The sequence below is a fragment of the Anabas testudineus genome, chromosome 22, assembly GCF_900324465.2.
Source record: "Anabas testudineus chromosome 22, fAnaTes1.2, whole genome shotgun sequence".
Lineage (NCBI taxonomy): Eukaryota > Metazoa > Chordata > Actinopteri > Anabantiformes > Anabantidae > Anabas > Anabas testudineus.
In genome coordinates, this window is record NC_046630.1 from 4354254 (window position 1) to 4373459 (window position 19206).

The window sequence follows — 19206 nt, forward strand, 5'->3', positions numbered from 1 at the left end:
GAACCAAGGCTGAAACTGGTACATCAAATCTTACAGTTGTGGCCTGTTTGCCAGATAAATCATTCAGTCTTAATGTTTTGTTAGGATCTGAAATATTATAAACACTCATTGTCACTGTTTTGTGACTTTTTATAAAATATCTTCTAAATTATTGAAAAATGCAAAACACTGCATGGGTTTCGTCACCCATCAAACTGCATCAACCAGTCGTGGCAAGGCTGATGCAATGAATGCTCAAATAATTATTACTTGCAGCCCTGCACTAAGAATCATGAATATTTTCCTGATATTTGTTTTCTGCAGATATTGAAATTATTCAGCTTCTCTTCCATTCCCATGCAACAATAAAGCAACAAGACAAAAACATTTTTACATAAAGCTCCTTTTTAATTTTTTGGGTTTTTCCTTGTAAAATGAAATTAATGACTAGAAGGTTTTATACAAACGTAATGTCTTAGAAATGGGCATTAGCCTGACTGGTAATAAAATTACCAGGCAAAATATGGACAGAAACCAAAAGTTTCAGTGTTTCTTTAGTTATTTTGTGCCTGTTCCAAAGTATTTCAATGAATGTGGTTGCAGATTAGTAGGCTCTACAGGCTGCTGTGCTTAGTCTGGGGCAAAGGTCTGCTGCCTAAATATGAAAATGCAAATGAAATAATAATGTCTAGTCCTCTTGTTTGGAATAAATCCACGAGGCGAGCTTTATTCATCTTTATTCACATCCTGGTTTTTCCTGCCAGGCCCTACTCAGGGCTTATGAATTAGTGTTTTCCCGCTGATAAATTCTCCATTTGAGACGCTTGGTGGAGCTCGATGCTTTGCTTCATTTTGCAGAAAGAGACGCTGGAGCGATCATTTACCTCCTGATCCTGCATGTCTGACTGTGTCACCATCCATTGTCATGTCACGGTAACATACAGCAACGCTGCAGCAGATTGCATCAGGGGCAAGACGCTGTGGGCTCATTCTTTTCTGTGCAGGTTCTTTATTGATAATTGTTTTGTATTGTATTGAAAATCACTTTGAATGCACAGAAACAATGAATGTTTGTTTTTTTTATTTTAGACATAGAATTTTGCGAAAACATTACGCACAGTACTAGGAGTCCTTTGCTTTTGGCACACTTAAATAAATAAATTAGAATTAAACCGGTAAAATTGCCATTCTACACTCAGTAACTAAGGAATTTTTGCAAATGTATTCAAATCTGCACACTCATCAGAGATGTCCATGTTATGAGACAGAGCAGTAAAATGTTTACCTAAAATAATAGTAGTTATAGTACAAAAATACAATAAGAAACTAGCCTAGAAAATTTACTTTTGTTACTAAATGTTCCTACTGCTGAAAAAAGTCATTTTCAAATGCATTCAGACCTACAATTCAACACTTTGTAGAAAAACCCCTTTGGCAACAATCCCAGCTTTGAGTATTCTTGGATAAGTCTCAACAGGTTTTGCACACCCTGACTTTTTGGATAGGTACTGCCTGTGCACCGTCATGTCCACGTCGGTGATGGGGTTAAAGTCTCAGCTTTGGCTCAGCCAGTCAAGGACAGTCAGATACTTGTCCTGAAGCTACTCTATTTTTCTCTTGGCTGTATGCCTTAGGTCATTGTCACCCTGAAATGTAAGTCAGTGACTTCTTCTATTTCACAAGTGCTGAATTCACTCTGTTCCTGGAAATGCTCAAAACTTTAGAAATGCTTCTACAGGACAGGTGGACTACAATTAAGTTATTGCCTATATTAAAACAAACTAAAGTGCCACATCAAAGGGTCTCAACAATTTTGCGACTGAGACATTTTGTTTTTTGCCTTTGTCTTTATGATTTAATGAGTGTAGATTGTTAAGCTTTTGTCGTCAATTTAAAATAAAAAATAATTCCAACCCAATAAAGTGTGCAAACAGTTTAAAATACATTGGAAGCAACTGTATATATTGTATGTTGACTGTATTAACATCAACCTTCAAGTAGGATAAAATCTATAGGAGGGGTTTTGTTTTCATCAAAGCCTAACACAGCTGCAGTACAACAGAGACATGAGTCAGATGTGGTGGAATGTAGTATTCAAATATGACACATAGTGTAATACTAGTGTATAGAGGAAGCCCAGTCCAGACTATTCCAGTATATACGAGTAGTAGCTGCTATGTTAGAGGTTGGGTAATAACCTCTTCCACCCCTGATGGAACCATGTATGTTTTGATCTTGAGCTTGAATCTGACATGTTTAGCCCAAATCTCTGGGACACATGACAGAACATGGAGCCCAAACAGCGTAATGTAAACAGTCCTATCAGGTCTGCTTGGCTGGGTCAATGGAAATTTCCACATAGGTCAGACTTTCACAACAAACATTTCAGATGAACTTGGCCTACATCAGTGCCCAGGCCACGCCCACCAACCAAAACCCCTTTTTCGACCCCTCCTATTGGCTAACCCGAAGGTGTGTCGTTCAACTTGACGTCACACGCTATATATGGAGCCGGACGTAGGGTTGGTAATAAAAGTTTGTAAACGCTTAGTATGGTTGATAATGTCGTAATAGTCCAGGAAGTGTTGTTTGTATGAATAAATCGGGGTGTAACAAACTCCATCATTTATTCTACTTCTCCTAATTATCGGCTCATGAATATTAAGTAGATTGTGGAGGCTTAAGACCGGCCCCATGCAGCAGTGTGCCCACATTCAGCATCCACCGGCGCAACATCTCGCAGCGCTTTCATCAGACTCTTCTGATCGTTGACTGAGGTCGGACTGATTCGGACTGGGACGATTCTGGTTTTTGGAACAGAAAAATGGCTTTGAGAGGACCATTATTCCGTCTTCTCAGATCCCAGCTGGGCCACGCTTGCCAACAAAGCAGGGCTCAGTCCGTGGCTGTGCTGGGTGCTCCGTTTTCAAAAGGACAAGTAAGAAATGCGCCTTTGTGAATTTGACTTTCAAAGAAAATCTCAGCTTTTCATTGAGGGTCACATTCAGCACTGGCTTCACTTATTTCTGTTTGTTTCCTGACAGAAAAGAAGAGGCGTAGAGCACGGTCCTAAAGTCATCAGAGATGCGGGGCTCATGGAGAGGCTTTCCAGTTTGGGTAAGTGGAAGAAGAGGGTATATCTTTCCAAGGGGTTATATAACAGTGCAGGTTCGTGTGGGTAGCAGCATTTAGGTTTAACTTCTTCCTCTGGTTTGGAGCCAACTTGTTATATCACCGGCACACAGTAAATGCAGACATCCGACATGTGGCCTAGAATAGACTGTTCCTGCATTTAAACTGTTCTACAGAGAACAAAGTGATCTCAAGTTTCAGTAAAACCACAGTTAGAAAAGAAAATCTCCCACTCTACAAAAAAGAAAAAAACAAAAAAAACAAAAACAGGCTGTAACTCTCACGGAAACTGCTTTAACTGTGGTGTGTAGTTACAGTTTTACAGGCACCCTTCGTCTGGGAGCAGGATGGCAGACAACAAATCATTTAACTATCACATAATAGTCTGATCGTGACAGTATAATATAGAAATACTACAAAGATATAAATCGATTGTTCTAGAATAACAGAGCTGCAGCCGGAACCAGCCAACAAAATGATGTCATACAGGGCCAGGAAAACGCCAAAGTGCCACCGAGTCCTGCGTAATGATTAGAGGACTCTGTGGAAACTCTGCAGCCTTCTCTCTCCTCTCTTCTCTTCTCATCCGGGCAGCCACATGTCAGCTTTAGTCATTCTTTGGCCAAGCACATGCTCGTCAGTGCGCAGGAGGCTGCTGCCTGGTTATTTCCACTCTGTCGTCACTGCGGACGCGCTCATCCGCTGCGTAACTGCTCTGTCTTTTTTATTTGATTTGGTCTCGGTCGAAACAGTAACAGCAGCAAGGCTATCTGGTGCTGCAGCTTTTAAAGATAAAAGAGGCCAGCTGACGTTCAAGGAATCAAGGAAGCGCCTCCTCATGTCACACCACCGGGGTTACATTGTGTTAGACAATCCGCTCCATCTCTGCATGACAATGGAGAGCTGCCAGGGATGGGCGGTGAAATGGTCGAATGACTTTCAGAAAACCCTACACGTCACGACGGCAATTATATAATAATGGGAGTTTAAATATACCACATAGTGTTATAAGGTCACTATAAAGTCAGTTGAGGCTACCTAGTCTAAAGTTGTCTGAGATCTATCTGGGCACAAAAGACCTTGTGAGCAGCAAGGACACTGTGGATTATTATGGGGCAGATACAAAATAACATTTAGTGGAATAAAAGTCAACAGGGCTTTAACCCTTGATGTGCTTTACAGTCATTCTTATAATGTTTCCAAAAGTGGAAGTATGATATACCTCTTCCAAGTTAGTCTAAGTTATCTTTATGTAGTACTTTGCAAAGAAAAGTAATTCAAGTTGTCATAAAGTCACTGCTTTACTGTAGGCAAGATAAAACTGTATAATTATAATATAAAACTGTATAATTATAATATAAAAATGTATAATTATAATATAAAACTGTATAATTATAATATAAAAATGTATAATTATTCGAGATGTACTGTAAAAGCATCTTAAGTGTTTGAATACAACAGGAAAATAAGATTGTTGGTGATACTGAAGCAGTATGTGTGTTCATTCAGTGGATAATCCAGGACATAACCTGTACCGGTTTCAGTAATCAGAGAGTTAAAAGTATCTGTCAGGTAATCCTAGCGTGCCTGGTCCTAGATATCTGCTCCTCAGCTGTAAACATCAGCTGTTGTGCAGCCGATCCTATCCTCATACACAATACAAATGATCTCCCTGCATAGTAAGAACTTTAAATTCAGGTTCATTTTAGCCTTTGTTGGCATAAGTTAAGGGCATTTTTAGGATTCTTCTGATATGCTGAGGCTACAGGTCGGACTAAATTGTTGTAGCCTACTAATTTGTAATTTAAAAAAATCTTAAACATAATAATCAGAGGTTTGAGAAATATCTTCTGTCTTCTGAAGTTGGAGGCAATGATTTAAGATTTAAAAACCTTGATTAATCCCCGAGGGAAATTAAACAATTTCCCCCTGGAAGTGTTTCAAGGTGTCAAGGTGTCATCTTCCTGGTGGCCTGATAACAGCTTGACAGCAGTGAAAGAAGATAGACTGTACTGAGCCCTAATTGAAACCAGACTCTTAGCTGAAATAAACACCATGTCGTCTCGCAATCTGGACAATCTCAGGCTCGGTGTCAGTTTGCACAAACTATTTCATATACAGTATGAATATGGGACAGTATATATGATCAAAGCAATATTCATTGGGACATAACTGCAGTAAACACATAGGACACTTAGCAGCTATAATCTTGTAGAAGCAGCCTGACACTGCTTTTTTTAATTGTCCTGCAATAGATGCTCAAGATTGCAACAAGACAAGGGCTATTCCTGTCCTGTCTTCGAATGGTAATGAGCCATATTGGTCCCCCTTAGATCAGCAGAGTAATACTACATTACCATCAAGGCTCACATTTCCAGACACACCCCCAGTGTGGCGGGTCACATCACTTGTTTATTTCACAGTCTGTGTCCTACATGGACATTTTTTTTCAGCCTTTACTTCTACAGCCACTTAGCATAAGGTGAAGCTACGGTGACTGAAACTTAAGCTGGAGTGGAAAGAGCTCTGAATGACTGAGTCTCATCAGGTTACAAGGTCGGACAGAGGCAAATTAAGTCATGCTTCAGAAGCTACACTTTGCACCTTTAATACAGGAGTATCCTACAGATTAGAGAATATCCAGATTGACTAGGACCAGCAGGTCTCAGGTTTCTGTCCTTGTCCATCAACAGCCAAGTTTCTCCAGCTGTAATGCTGAAGCCCTGCTGAGTCAGTGTAAACTGCACCCCAAATGTGACTCTGCAAAAAGTAACTGCAGAGTCACAGAGACACATACTGCAGAGTTTCTATTTAATATCTTCCTGTTGTTGGTTCCTCAGACTACTCTGTCCACGACTTTGGCGACCTCACCTTTCACCACTATGAGAAGGATGAACCTTACATGGATGTAAAGTTTCCTCGAACTGTGGGTGAAGCGAATAAGACGCTGTCTGGTGCAGTGAGCAGAGCCATTGGAGCTGGGCACACCCTTGTCATGCTTGGAGGAGACCACAGGTAAATCATGCAGTGCAAAATGCTGGTGTATATGATTTTACTGTATATGTTACCGATACCGATATAAACACTAGATATTTGACACTTCTCTTCCTTTCATAGCCTTGCTATCGGATCAGTGAGTGGTCATGCCCAGCAGTGCCCCGACCTGTGCCTCATCTGGGTTGATGCTCATGCAGATGTGAATACCCCCATGACTTCTCCATCTGGAAACCTTCATGGTCAGCCTGTGGCATTCATGCTCAAAGAGCTGCAAGACAAGGTGAGGAGAAACGTTAAGCTTCATTAAAACAAAAATGAAAATGGGCTCAGTTGTATTTGAACAACAGGCTCTACGCACACATGCACTCCATATTTTATTATCTCTTTCTGTCCACCACAGATGCCAGCTATCCCGGGGTTCTCCTGGACTAAGCCATTCCTTACCTCAAGGGACCTGGTATATATTGGACTTCGGGACGTCGACCCTGGAGAGCAGTAAGTAGATTCAACTGGTTATACAACCTTTACATCTGTGGCTGGTGTTTGGTTTCTAATACCTACACAGAGAATAGAGAATAGTTCCTGATGTTTTGTTTTTTTTTGTTCTTGAAGCCAAATCCTGAAGAACCTGGGTATCCAATACTTCACCATGAGGGATATCGACAGACTAGGCATCCAAAGGGTTATGGAAGTAACGTTCGATCATCTTTTGGCACGGTATATTTAACACGTTATTTCTAAAGCACCGTTTTGTTCATTTAGTGATAAACAAATGACTGCGCATGTTTTAAACGAAGCCTTTAACTCACATATGTTCATCTTATTTCACAGAAAACAGCGTCCGATCCATTTGAGCTTTGACATCGATGCATTTGATCCATCTCTGGCTCCCGCCACAGGAACACCAGTCAATGGAGGTTTGACCTACAGGGAGGGAATCTACATCACAGAGGAAATCCACAACACAGGTAAAGATCATTTCAATATGGCTTGATGCTGCTCTAACAGATACTTCCTTTCTTAAGGGGCTTTTATTGTCAGGTTTTATTACCTAACTGGTGACTGTGTTGATGTACAGGTCTGCTGTCAGCCATGGACCTGGTAGAAGTAAACCCCGTGCTCGGGGCCAGCCATGAAGCCGTGGAAGCTACCGCCTCTTTAGCAGTTGATGTCATTGCGTCATCTCTGGGACAGACGAGAGAAGGCGCTCACGCGTCCATCGACGATGTTCCCCCTGTGAACGACACCACAGAGCAGCTCCGGCTCTGAGAGCATGGAGAACAAACTACAAACTTTATCAACACAATCTCTGAGCATTCCACAACTTTGGAAAAAAAAGAAAGACTGCAAAGACTGAAGTTAATAGTAGCTGAAGTTGTTTTTCCTGTGTAGTGTTAATAGATTTATGTGTGGGTGGATTTATGATACTATGAAAGGGATTTACCGGGAAAGATGAAGCTCACACTGATAATGCTGAGACAAAAGCCCTGGACGTTATGTAGAAGCCACTACATTCAGTGTTGGTGACTTTGTTCGTTTTAACAGCAATACTAACTTATTTTGTTCCTGTATGTAGTAAGAGGACACTTCTGCCATTACCTCTGTCACCTATTTATTGTGCGTTTAGTTTACAAGAGAATGAGGTATGATAAACCATGTCTGACTAAGTTTGAAGCCATAAAACTCCTTTGTGGCTGTCACTGTTGGTAAAAATTAGTTTTCACTTTTGGACCAGCTGTGGTTGTTATATTTCTTTAGAGTTAATTTTGGTAGGTTCAGAATAAACCTACCAGTGCATGTGTTAATTGGCTTGAAAACCACTACTATCCAGCTTTGTCCTCAAACGCTGGCAAAAAAAACAAACAAATGATATGCTTGAACTGATTTATTGCCTGGTCTGTATTTGATTTGATGTGGATACTGAATGACTCGTCCTTGTAAGAGTTTATATTTTGGTCTTCCATAAATATGATAGCGTTTTTGTACAAGTGTCTTTTTTTCCTCTTTCGCTTGTTTGATTCAAAAGATATTTTTACACTTACCATATATACAACCTGTAGTGTTTACCCTATAAGTTTAACAAGCCGATATTTTCCTGTGTCAGTCATCCAGGTGAGGTCATGGCACCTGGACTTAAACGTCCACAACATACAGAAACATCCACATAGATGTTAATAATTACTTATTAGATATTAGGACTTAACACAAAGTAAAAACGGATGCCACTGCCTCTGGAAGTGAGCAGTCATATACTTACAGAAATTAACAATTGAATTTGAACTTTTGATGGTGCTATATGGAAAGTCAGATGATCCATAAAGTATTGTAATCCTGAAGGGAAGATGTATGTGTCTTATCAAAAATATTAGTGAACTAATTTTACAAAAAAAAAAAAAAAACATGTCTGAGAAAATGATGAAAGACCAAAGTCATTAGTTTTTTATCCTGTAGATGCTCAAATATTTCACAAGATAAATTAAGACTTTAACCTGATGGTGGCACAAACAAAAAGGTACAGCAGCTCAGCTAAGTCTTTAGGATTCATCTCACTAAAAGCCTGAATATCTATATAAAATTTCATGGCAATCCATTTAATATTGTAGAATAGGGATATTTCAGTTTGGACTGACCAACATTGCCATCCACAGAGCCAGGCTGAAAGCATCGGTGAAGATTAATGCAGGTTACTGATAACAATCATGGCCAATGTTTAGACTTTTCTATATTTTTGTCCTAGTATTGCTGGAAACACGGCTACATAATAATGTGCTGCAAGCCATTTTCAAAATCAAACAAAAACACATTTAGATTTTCACCTAACACGTGTTTTTGTACTTGGCATCACCCTGGGAGGCATGATATCTACACATCTATATAGAAAGAAACACTGGGGTACACATACCACTTCAAGAAAACAGCACTGAATATGCCTTTATCGCCTGTTATGTAAGAAATAATTCCTGGGTAAAAGATGGTGTTTACCCAGCACTAACCTGGGTAAACATAAACTGGATTTAACCTACTACAGATTTTGGTGACGTCAGCTCTGCAGCAGATGTGTTTTTTTTTTTAAACTTTGGACCATTTGCCTGGAAATATCAGATACACCCCAAACTGAGGTTAAATATTAGCTTTAATGTGTTGACTGTCAAATAAGGAATACTGAAGTCTATTTCTAACAGTGATTTACTATGATACAGTGATTAGAGAACACCATTAACTGTTATGAACATTGCATCTATATTAATAGTTTCCAACAATTTTTCCCATTTGACTCTGACTGACGATTTTGGTCTGATCTAAATAGTGAGAATAGGAAAAAAGGTTCAATACAACCTATGGATACTGTGCAAGTAGACATTACAAAAATAGATTTGATTGGTAGCATTTCATCAAATATTGTGGATTATTATTATAGAGGACAGTCACAATACAATTGTGGTGTACCAGTAAATGATCCCAAACTGAAACGTCATGGATGAGACAGTGACCTTGTGGATAATTAGAATTTCCATCACCCAAGAATCTGCACGTGGGAGAAAGAAGACTGCGCTTTGACACCACTAAAAACTCACATCTCTTCAGCCAGCACAGTACTCCAGAAACATCATGCAACGCGTAACAGTCCGATAAGAAAGTGCAAATCTCACAGTTCACAGTTTGTCCATGAAATTTGGTCCATTATCAGGTTCAATAATTCATCATTCCTAATTAAACTTCACCTGAACATGGACATAATCCCCTATCAGTAAACGTCCAAAACTGAACCATCTCACAGTTGGCTGAATTCAGCAGATCAGCATTATTGCTAATGGAGAGAGATGTAGAGAGTCCAGGTGTACACTGGATCCAGAGCGTAGACTGTTTTCAGATGATGGAGTGTGTTTATTTACGGAAGAACTTCAGGTAAATCACAGCACCCAGGATGGCCAGCTCCATTAAAATGATGATACCTAAAAGCAACTTGTTGGTCATCAGCCTAGATGACAGAGAAAAATAATTTCAATTGGGTTATGGTCAAAATGTATTTGTTAATTATTAAATAAAATCAAGTTATTACAGCATAACAGTCAAGAGAAAAATAATTCCACATCAGTGGATAGAAATAACCTGAATAAATTATATTTGATTATCTACATTGTTGTACATTATAGTAAATGGAATATCTTTGGGGTTCGGACTGCTGGTTGAATAAAAAAACATATTATTTTGAAGACATTTGAAGATGTGAGTTGGGCTGAGGGCAATACCAGACTTTTTTTTGCAATATTCTGATATATTAGAGATTAAACAGTATGAAAATATTTATAAGCATATATATGTATGTATATATATATACATATATATGCTTATATATGTATATAAGCATATATATACATATATGTTCATAGAAATGCATTAGTTAGAATTCATTCTTCAGATCCATCCATGTCAGTTTAATCAATGTGCACCATTTTCTTTGAATACTGAGTACAATACAATGCATTACTATAAAATCTACTGTGAACAGGACCTGACATTTAGCGGTGAACATACAGAAGAAGAGAAAGAAACTAAATTAACGTATAGCCCTCTCTTCTTACCGCCGTGACATAGCCCGAAGCACTTTCCGACTTTTACTGAGGTTCTCTCCCGTATTCACCAACTACAAAGTAAACACACAGACGAGATTTAACAAGATTCAACATCTTTAAAAACATCACAACCTCATCTCATACAATCCTAGCATAAGAATTCACAGCTCACTCTGTTCCTAGTGCGGTCAAGCTGTTCCCTCTGCTCTCCCAGCTCAGTGATGATATCTGTGCCGATTTGCTCCGTCTCAGCTGCAATGCGTTGGCTTCGTTCAATACTTTGGCTGGCATTGTTCAGAGACTCTGTGCCCTGCAGCAGCAAAGTTCTCTGAGACTGCAAGTGTGTCTGTATAAATGAGCAGAGGTGACAAACCACAATAAATAATAATACGAATAGTGCCAAGGGGAAAAAAACAAAACAAAACATAATACCCAGACCCATTTCTATCAAAACACTCAATTGAGAGGAGAAGACTACACCCAGAATGTTACAGTACAACACCTGTGTCACCGTGGGTTCTTATGGGTTAATCAGTTTCTGATTAAGGGATTATTTCACAGTAAAATTTCCATCTCACTAACTTGTCCTCAAAACATCCTTATATAGCAGTGTATATTGATTAATTGATTTTTTTATGTGATTTATTTTTTTGTGCCAAGTTAGTGATTTACACCCCTCACATTACACAATGATATCTTAGATAGTCTCCACTACCTGGAGAAATAAAAATATCCACAAAAGAGACAGTGAATCCATAAAAACTAATACCTTAACCTAACTTTTGTCACAAATACAGTGTTAATATCAATATTTATATAAACATTATAGAAACACAAAAGTGGCATTTGTTATTTAAAATAAGATAATAATAGGTTTTTACAGTATATGAAAGTCCACAACTCCACACTCACGCTTTGTTTATTTTGTGATGAATAGATCCCATGAAGACTTCCTTCACTTGGCTGGAAAGAGGAGCCAAGACCTAAGACAGGGTTTTTCATGTCCCTCTGCAGTTTGCCCAGGTCTCTGCGGTATAGGCGCAGCTTTGTACTCATAGCATTTCTGTAGGAGGAAGGAGCAACGCGGAGCTCTTCTTCCATTCCTTGTAACTATGACAAATCAGAAAATTAGTACAGTTCAAGTTTAGAGAAAGAGATGAAGTCTTTCACAGTAAATTTTAAGAAGAAGTTTTTAACAAGAGCAGTTTTACAAAGATAACACACAAGTCACTTCTTCTTGTCATTTTCTCAGTCATCAATCCAAAATACAGTACCCCTAGTCATTACGTATTTCATTACCTACAAGGTTTCTTTGCCACAGAAGAAATTAAATCATTTTTGGATGATTGTTTATGTTAAATTGTGTTTAAGTAATTCACTCCTGAAATGTGTATTACATTTTACAGGGCTTCACCGTTTAAAATTTCTGCAAAAACGTTAAGAGACACATGTTGAACCAATCTGGACTGAATTTGCTCATCTATGTTATGAACATATGACTCTGTCTGATTGCTTCCCATAGAAATCTATTTCCTGGGGGTTTCTTGTATTTTTGTACTAGCTTGGTAATTTTGTACTAGGTAGCATGTACTAACTACAGTACCACTAAAAGTGGAATTGTAGTAGTAAATTGTAGTGGGTTACTTATTATATATAGTATAGTTATAGTATTGCCTGTGTGTCTGTTTCTGGTCAGAATGAGATTGACCTTAAAATCTGTACAACTCTGATTACTGACATCAAAATCTCAAAGATTAGTGATATGCAGGCTTACAACGCCCAGCACAGCTTTAATTAAATAGTCGCCATGGTGTATTAGGTGATATTTTTCTTTAAACAGTTAAACTAAATGTACATATTCAAAGTTCATCACTATAACTTTAGAGTGGAACTAAATAAAGTAAAGAGACAGCAGCTCACCACTTCCTCAGCCTCCCCGTGTCTCTCATCGAAGGTCCTCACCAGTCTTTTCCTCTCCTCTGCGATAACAACACAGATTTCAGTGTTACAGAACATAATACATCTTATTGAAGGACATTTTATGTTGTTTACTTTGTCAGCTAACGTTAAATACAAACTGTTTACCTCCCTGACATTTGAGAGCTCTCTCAGGCATTAGCTTGATGTCCTCATACAGAGATCTGTAGATTTCGTGCAACTTCTCAAACTCCTCCGACGACATTTTTCTTTAACTGTCGCTCACCTGTCCGTTCTTAATAAATAATTTTGTCTTTTACAGTAAAAAAAACACTAAGAACAGTCACAGCTGTCGGTAAATCTTTTTGTTTTGCTTTCTTACGATAATCAGATCCCCGAGACTCTTCCGCATGATGTACCTCGTGACCAGGTGCCCCAAACTCCTGACTAGAAATGTAAAAACAAACATATTTCTGTATAATTTTTAACTAAAAACAAAACAAAACATTTATAGCCAACACAGAAATAAAAATCACAGCACTAATAAAAATATTTGATGTAAAATGCTTAAAAACGACGCCGATTACATTTTTATTCAGGCACTACTGCGCGACAGTTTGCACCTGCACCTTCTGGGAAATGTAGTTTTTAATTAAATCTCGTCCAGAAAATAGTACTCGGTTCTTTTTGATTATTCGTGGATTATAGCCTGTGTGTTAGTGTTTTCTTTTGTTATATATATATATAAATAAAAATGATTAATAAGTACTTCATAAGTAGAACATTTAAGAATTAATTTATATATGTATGTATGTATTTGTTTATGGTTACTTTAACCTTGCCTTAGTTTTTTTTCTGGTGTATTTGTATTTTTATTTATAATACCAGATCTAATTCTGTAACTTGAATTATAACATGAAACTAAATTGTTGGACAGAGAAAGTAAACTAATTAGAAATCTTAAATCTATATATATATATTAGTAGTCTATGTTGGCATAAAAAATATGTGCGTGACAACAATAAAAGTATATGAATGATAGTTAAATTTTAAAACCAACTAAAACTAAAAACCAATAAAAGTACACATACATAGGTATGTGTAAGATTTGTAATTATCAAAGTTAATGTCCACATTGTTTATATTTTATTAATACAAGACTCAGTTTTCTAGTTTATCTGATAGATACAATTATTTAAGGCTAATACAAAAGTAAATCCTGCTGTCATGATTTAGAGAGGTGCTCAGCTGTTGACTACAGTGTTGATTTTCCTCGTGGTAAAAACTACAATCCCATGATTCCGTTCGCCGTGCTTCTCATCGCTTTATGCTTTGACATCAGCTGTTCTGCCTACAGACCACTGGTTTCCTGCTGCAGGAGACAGAAGAGCGCAGATCCGTGGCATGATGTTGCTCCTATTAATTATCGCAGGTGTCGGAGTGGTGACGTTACTGGTGATTGTGTTTTCATCACATATAAGGTAAGCAACAATCAGGACACTCGTTTATTCTAACATAAATCCAATGTTGTGCACACCTCAGCTGTTAGTTGGTTGACAGGGTTTTTGCATTGCACTGGTGTAATTCCTACGATGAGGTTTGCTTTATTACAAATACAGTGCACCCCTACATAACCCAGCATATCGTGATTTCTTTGTTTTAATGTTTTTATGACATCACTTTACGCGACGCTGACTGATTTTCCGAGCAGAAAAATCAATGAAACAGAAAGATGGAGCTGGGGGAGTTTCTGCATGGAGCGGAGCTGCTCGGGCCTATCAGGAGGCTGAGCGTGGGAGGAGTTCAATCTGTATGCATCCTCCAACAGAGCCATTGGTTGTGGGGCGGCCCTGCTCAGTGGCGTGGGTCGTATGACTTGGCGCTCAGGAGTATTCATTGTACAAGTTTCTATATGAATAATTAAGCCTGGCTGCCCATATGTGCAATCTAAATGGGGGCATGGCGTCGTAGCTGCCAGTGTCTGCAGAATGGGCTGCTAGTCATTCAAACGAGGCTGTTTGCTTTGCTTCTCTAGTAATAAATAATCTGTTGTTATTGTGTATTCCCAGGAAATATGCAGCAGGTGGAGTGTGTAACTGTACAGCTCGTCTGGATGGGAAGACAGCGCTCATCACTGGTGCAAACACAGGGATTGGGAAGGAGACAGCCCTGGATCTGGCAATGAGAGGTGACTTTCAGCAGGGTTACGATTTAAATCCATTACACTACCCACGACAACACAGGCATGGGAAGAACATGCAAACTCCCCATAGAATGGTCCTATAGAAATAGAAATCAAGGAACAACGCACGAACGTAGGACAAGTTAAAGAAAAACTCCCAAAAAACCCTTAATAATTAAAATAACTAAATAATAAAGTAACTTGAAATAACTCATTTGGACCATATACATTTATGTGTAACCTCTTTTCTACTGGATCTTACTAAATAATTGAATTAATGCGTATACTGTGTGAAAGAGCATTTAGTCCTGTGTTGTGGGGCTGACCCATGTGCTTCACTTGTTCCTGCTGTAACATTACAGACTTATTGTTTGAATTAAATGTTGGTCTGCTCATTCCGAGTTAGACTGGCTACTAAAAATATATTGTAAAGTGCAATGTCATGTTCAAAAGGGACAGTGCATGGTTCTTTTTAAAGCTCTTAATGGTACAACAAGCAGCAACAGTGCATGCAGAACCATCTTTTGTGTAGTTTTGTTCAGTGAACAGTTCCCACATGCAGCAGCAGAAGGTTTGAATGGTGGGATCACTTTTTTTCAGCATCAAGGACATTTTATAAATAAAAAGTCATTGGACTTATAGAAACGTTTCTTTGGGTTGAACAGAAAGCTGTTAAAGGAGCTGCTGGATTGACAGTTCAACCATGAGCTATGCTGCTTGTTTCTTGTGTGACAGGGGCTAGGGTGGTCATGGCATGTCGAGATGTGGAAAAGGGTGAGGAGGCTGCAGCCAGTATACGAGCTGCGTACCCCAAAGCACAAGTGGAGGTTCGGGAGCTCGATTTGGCAGATACTTGCTCTATTAGAGCCTTCGCACAGAAGTTTCTAAGAGGTAAATAGCTGTTTAATACGAACTACTAATCTGTTTTATTGCTATTCAACTGTTATTAAATCTACTGTTTCTGTGTGTGTGTGTGTGTCTGTGATGGTGTCGTCTTCAGAGGTCAACCAGCTACATATCCTTATCAACAATGCGGGGGTGATGATGTGCCCCTACACAAAAACTGTTGATGGCTTTGAAATGCACATCGGAGTCAATCACTTGGGTAAGACGTACATGACATTTACTGTAATCACTGAATCATTCAAACCTTTAACAGTGACTGAAAATCAGATGGATTAACTGATTCCTCCACTGGATATGAAGTGTCAGACTAAAATGTCCAGTACAATTAAACAAATCCAGCAAAATGGGGTCATAAACATCCATCCATGCAGAAATGGACACATCTTTACTGTAGACACATCTACAGCTGATGAGATCTATGACTCACCCAGAACATACGGTTGTAAATATGCAAGGGACAAGCTCCACTAAATATGTAAAGTGTCTGTGTGTCTACTTCTGGCAGGTCACTTCCTGTTGACGTACCTTCTGATTGGGCTGCTGAAGCGCAGTGCACCGGCCCGGATCGTGGTGGTCTCCTCCCTGGCACACAACTTCGGCTGGATCCGTTTTCACGACCTACACAGCCAGGGCAGCTACAACAGTGGATTAGCCTACTGCCAGAGCAAACTGGCCAATGTTCTGTTTGCCAGAGAGCTGGCCCGTAGACTCCAAGGTACACAAACACACACAACATGAGAGGATTTACAGATCTGATGATGATGACCTGTGTTGAGCCCCGAAAAGCAGGGAGATTAAACAAAATATAGACCAACAACAGTTGGTTTTTAGTAATGATGCTGTATCTAAACCATGTAGTGAAGTTAAAATGTTTAAATCATAGAAGTAAACGAAGCATTATACTTTTTTGGAAATGTAAATTTTTGGATACAGAAGTTTAAAATAACTAGTAATATCTTATCATATCCTGATACAAAAAATCATTATCTACATGTATTTTGTCACAGGTACCAATGTGACTGTGAACTCAGTCCACCCAGGGACGGTGAACTCTGACCTGACCAGACACTCGACTCTCATGACGATATTGTTCACCGTCTCGTCCCTTTTTCTAAAAACCCCACGGGAAGGATCACAGACCAGCATCTACTGTGCTGTGGCAGAGGAGCTGCACTCGGTCTCTGGGAAACACTTCAGGTAGGCAGCAGACTAGAAACAGGAAATGTCCTCTGTATCTTTTAAAGTAAACCTAGAATCATATAAATACAAAGCTTTAAATGAATCCATTCATTGGATGTGATACTTATAATAATATTAGATAATTAATAGTAATTATTAGTCTAATCAACTAAAATAAGTAATGTTAAATGATAACTGACTGACCTTAATTTGTTATGAACAATTCATTACTGTCATAGAGAAATAGAAACTGCTGTAGCAGCTGAAGAGAAATGTACCATGTGTTATTGAGTTACGCAACGTTCATGTGATCCTGTTTATTTGGTCATCTGAACGCAGCTTCTTCATTAAAGTACGACATTTATATTTAATTAATCATCTACATGAATGACACTAATCTGCCTTTGTTCATTTTGTGATGTTATGATATTGTGCATTGAAAATGAGGGGAGTGGAAAGAAATGACCATATGTAGAAATATAAAATGTAAGCAGCTAGTCTGGTCGTTATTGTGTTTGGGTGAAAATTTTAAATGTTTCGTAGGAATTTATCTATATGTGTTATGCCATCAGAGAATAGATACTTACTCCATCTTTCATTTCTTTTATTGCTTGCTTGTGATATTGTCTACCTAGGACACCTGCATCAGTTTTAGCTACATAATGCGGATTAAATTTAAAATGAATTGGTATTAACAGTCCGTAGCCTTGCTAGTACATCTCAAAGCCTAACATGGCTGATGCTTATCTGCACCAGTTGTCATGGCAATGCATCCGTAGTCATGTTTTTCACATTTTATTTTTATTAGTTTCTTTGTAATTTTATCTACATACAGGTCAGTTTGGCTGCTGCTGATGGAAGGGATGACTACATCCTGGAAATATAAATGCATTTAAAAGTAAAAAGCCTTAAGAAGCTATTTACCTTGACTTTGCTATAACGAGCACAGCTCCCCTCTCATGTTCCTCCTTGTCTGTCTCAAAGTGCGGATGATACCAAATGTTGTTATCATGAAGACGGTCGCAGAGAAATTAGAGCCTGGTACGCAGAGAGATGACTCACATCCATCATTAGCTTTTATGTTATAATTATTCTCTCTGCTTTCATTTCAGTGACTGTGCTCCTGCCTTTGTAGCCCCACAGGGAAGAAGTGAGGAGACAGCGAGGAGGCTGTGGGACATCAGCTGTGAGCTTCTCGGCATTGAGTGGGACTAATTTAAGTCTTAACCACCATCTATCTCAGTTCTCTTCGGAGTCCTTATCATTTCTGTTATCATTCAATTCATTTGTTCATTATGGGTTTGATGTTCTGTACTTTGAACGTTTCTTATCTACTAAGCAGTCAGGTAATTATGTAAGAGGTACTTTAATGTGAAGTTGCTTTTTTGTGTAATAATGCAATTATTACTTTTTAATAACTTGAGTATTTTGGTGCTCTACAGCAGATCAACAAAACCAAAAGAACTCAACTATATTAACATATAACCACAAATAACGTCTCTATATTTTTGCGACACAATGTGAATACAGTGTAGGCAAAAAAGCAACTTGATGTTGTGATGCTGTAGGATGCAGTGAAGGGTGAAGTCAGGGTAAAAGACCAGCATCTTTATCAAATATTATGTTTTTTGACTTCTCCAGAATTTGCAGCTAAATTGCTTGACTTTTGAGCCAGCGTTTCTGAACAACTGCAGGGGTTCTTACCATGTTTCTAGGTAAAAAAAATAAGTAAACTGTTGAAGATCAGTGTCAATCTGAGCCACGACTACTGCTTATATTGCATACGTGTATTTTGCGATGACTGTAGTTCTTATAGGTGAAAATCCAGTTTTTTCTACTCAAACCGAATCCGTAAGAATCACGGTGTCGCAGTATTTTCAGAGACTTTTCTCCATTCGCATTGCCAAAACCTGCACATTCTTGGAGGAAGGAAGGTTTTACACTCATAAAGAACTACTTCTACTACTCATGTTTCCTTCTCAGCATTAACAAGCAAGGTTGCCAAGAGTTTACATTCTGTGTTTTATACAAGTTAAACATGCCTTTTACTACACTCACATTCATGTTAAGAGTTGAATGTTTACATTTGATGTAAATAAAAGGAAATATTACTATAAACGGTGCTTCTTTTGATGTCATCATTCAAATGCTACCAGCAAAGAACTGGATTAGTCCACACACAGAAATTGATCATCTTAAAAGAAAAAATGTTGGATCAAGCTAAATTATTGTCACAAAACAAGTGACAATCTGAAAAATTATTCATTTCAAGAGTAAAGTTACAAGACTGACACTATTGTTCTATCTGCTACTGGCACAGATGTTTAAGACACAAAAGAC

At 38.5% G+C, this 19206-nt stretch overlaps 3 protein-coding genes across 3 annotated transcripts; 2 read left to right on the plus strand and 1 right to left on the minus strand.

Moving 5' to 3' along the window:
* The first annotated feature begins 2543 nt into the window (after positions 1 to 2543).
* On the plus strand, positions 2544 to 8099 carry arg2 (arginase 2). Its single transcript, XM_026340240.1, has 8 exons — positions 2544 to 2917; positions 3024 to 3096; positions 5952 to 6126; positions 6229 to 6388; positions 6509 to 6603; positions 6721 to 6825; positions 6940 to 7076; positions 7187 to 8099. The coding sequence occupies exons 1-8, from the start codon at positions 2804 to 2806 to the stop codon at positions 7375 to 7377; spliced, it is 1050 nt and encodes a 349-aa protein (XP_026196025.1). The 5' UTR covers positions 2544 to 2803; the 3' UTR covers positions 7378 to 8099.
* Positions 8100 to 9223: 1124 nt separating this feature from the next.
* On the minus strand, positions 9224 to 13023 carry vti1b (vesicle transport through interaction with t-SNAREs 1B). The gene is made up of 6 exons (XM_026338868.1): positions 12768 to 13023; positions 12603 to 12661; positions 11595 to 11792; positions 10855 to 11028; positions 10692 to 10753; positions 9224 to 10087 (listed from the first exon to the last, which is right to left on the minus strand). Exons 1-6 carry the CDS (start codon positions 12862 to 12864, stop codon positions 9994 to 9996), a joined length of 684 nt encoding a protein of 227 aa, XP_026194653.1. The 5' UTR covers positions 12865 to 13023; the 3' UTR covers positions 9224 to 9993.
* Positions 13024 to 13934: 911 nt separating this feature from the next.
* Positions 13935 to 18965, plus strand: rdh12 (retinol dehydrogenase 12). The gene is made up of 7 exons (XM_026338887.1): positions 13935 to 14080; positions 14669 to 14787; positions 15517 to 15672; positions 15782 to 15886; positions 16193 to 16402; positions 16695 to 16884; positions 17979 to 18965. Exons 1-7 carry the CDS (start codon positions 14004 to 14006, stop codon positions 18079 to 18081), a joined length of 960 nt encoding a protein of 319 aa, XP_026194672.1. The 5' UTR covers positions 13935 to 14003; the 3' UTR covers positions 18082 to 18965.
* The last annotated feature ends 241 nt before the right edge of the window (positions 18966 to 19206 follow it).

Bases quoted from the DNA above. Each gene is read 5' to 3' on its own strand.
- arg2 (XM_026340240.1), top strand. From the start codon at position 2,804: ATGGCTTTGAGAGGACCATTATTCCGTCTTCTCAGATCCCAGCTGGGC. The intron at 2,918-3,023 runs GTAAGAAATGCG...GTTTCCTGACAG, and splicing joins CTCCGTTTTCAAAAGGACAA to AAAAGAAGAGGCGTAGAGCA. The intron at 6,826-6,939 runs GTATATTTAACA...CTTATTTCACAG, and splicing joins TTCGATCATCTTTTGGCACG to AAAACAGCGTCCGATCCATT.
- vti1b (XM_026338868.1), bottom strand. From the start codon at position 12,864: ATGTCGTCGGAGGAGTTTGAGAAGTTGCACGAAATCTACAGATCTCTG. The intron at 12,662-12,767 runs GTAAACAGTTTG...TTGTTATCGCAG, and splicing joins AGCTCTCAAATGTCAGGGAG to AGGAGAGGAAAAGACTGGTG. The intron at 10,088-10,691 runs GTAAGAAGAGAG...TCTGTCATCTAG, and splicing joins CTTCGGGCTATGTCACGGCG to GCTGATGACCAACAAGTTGC.
- rdh12 (XM_026338887.1), top strand. From the start codon at position 14,004: ATGATGTTGCTCCTATTAATTATCGCAGGTGTCGGAGTGGTGACGTTA. The intron at 15,673-15,781 runs GTAAATAGCTGT...TGTCGTCTTCAG, and splicing joins CGCACAGAAGTTTCTAAGAG to AGGTCAACCAGCTACATATC. The intron at 16,403-16,694 runs GTACACAAACAC...ATTTTGTCACAG, and splicing joins GCTGGCCCGTAGACTCCAAG to GTACCAATGTGACTGTGAAC.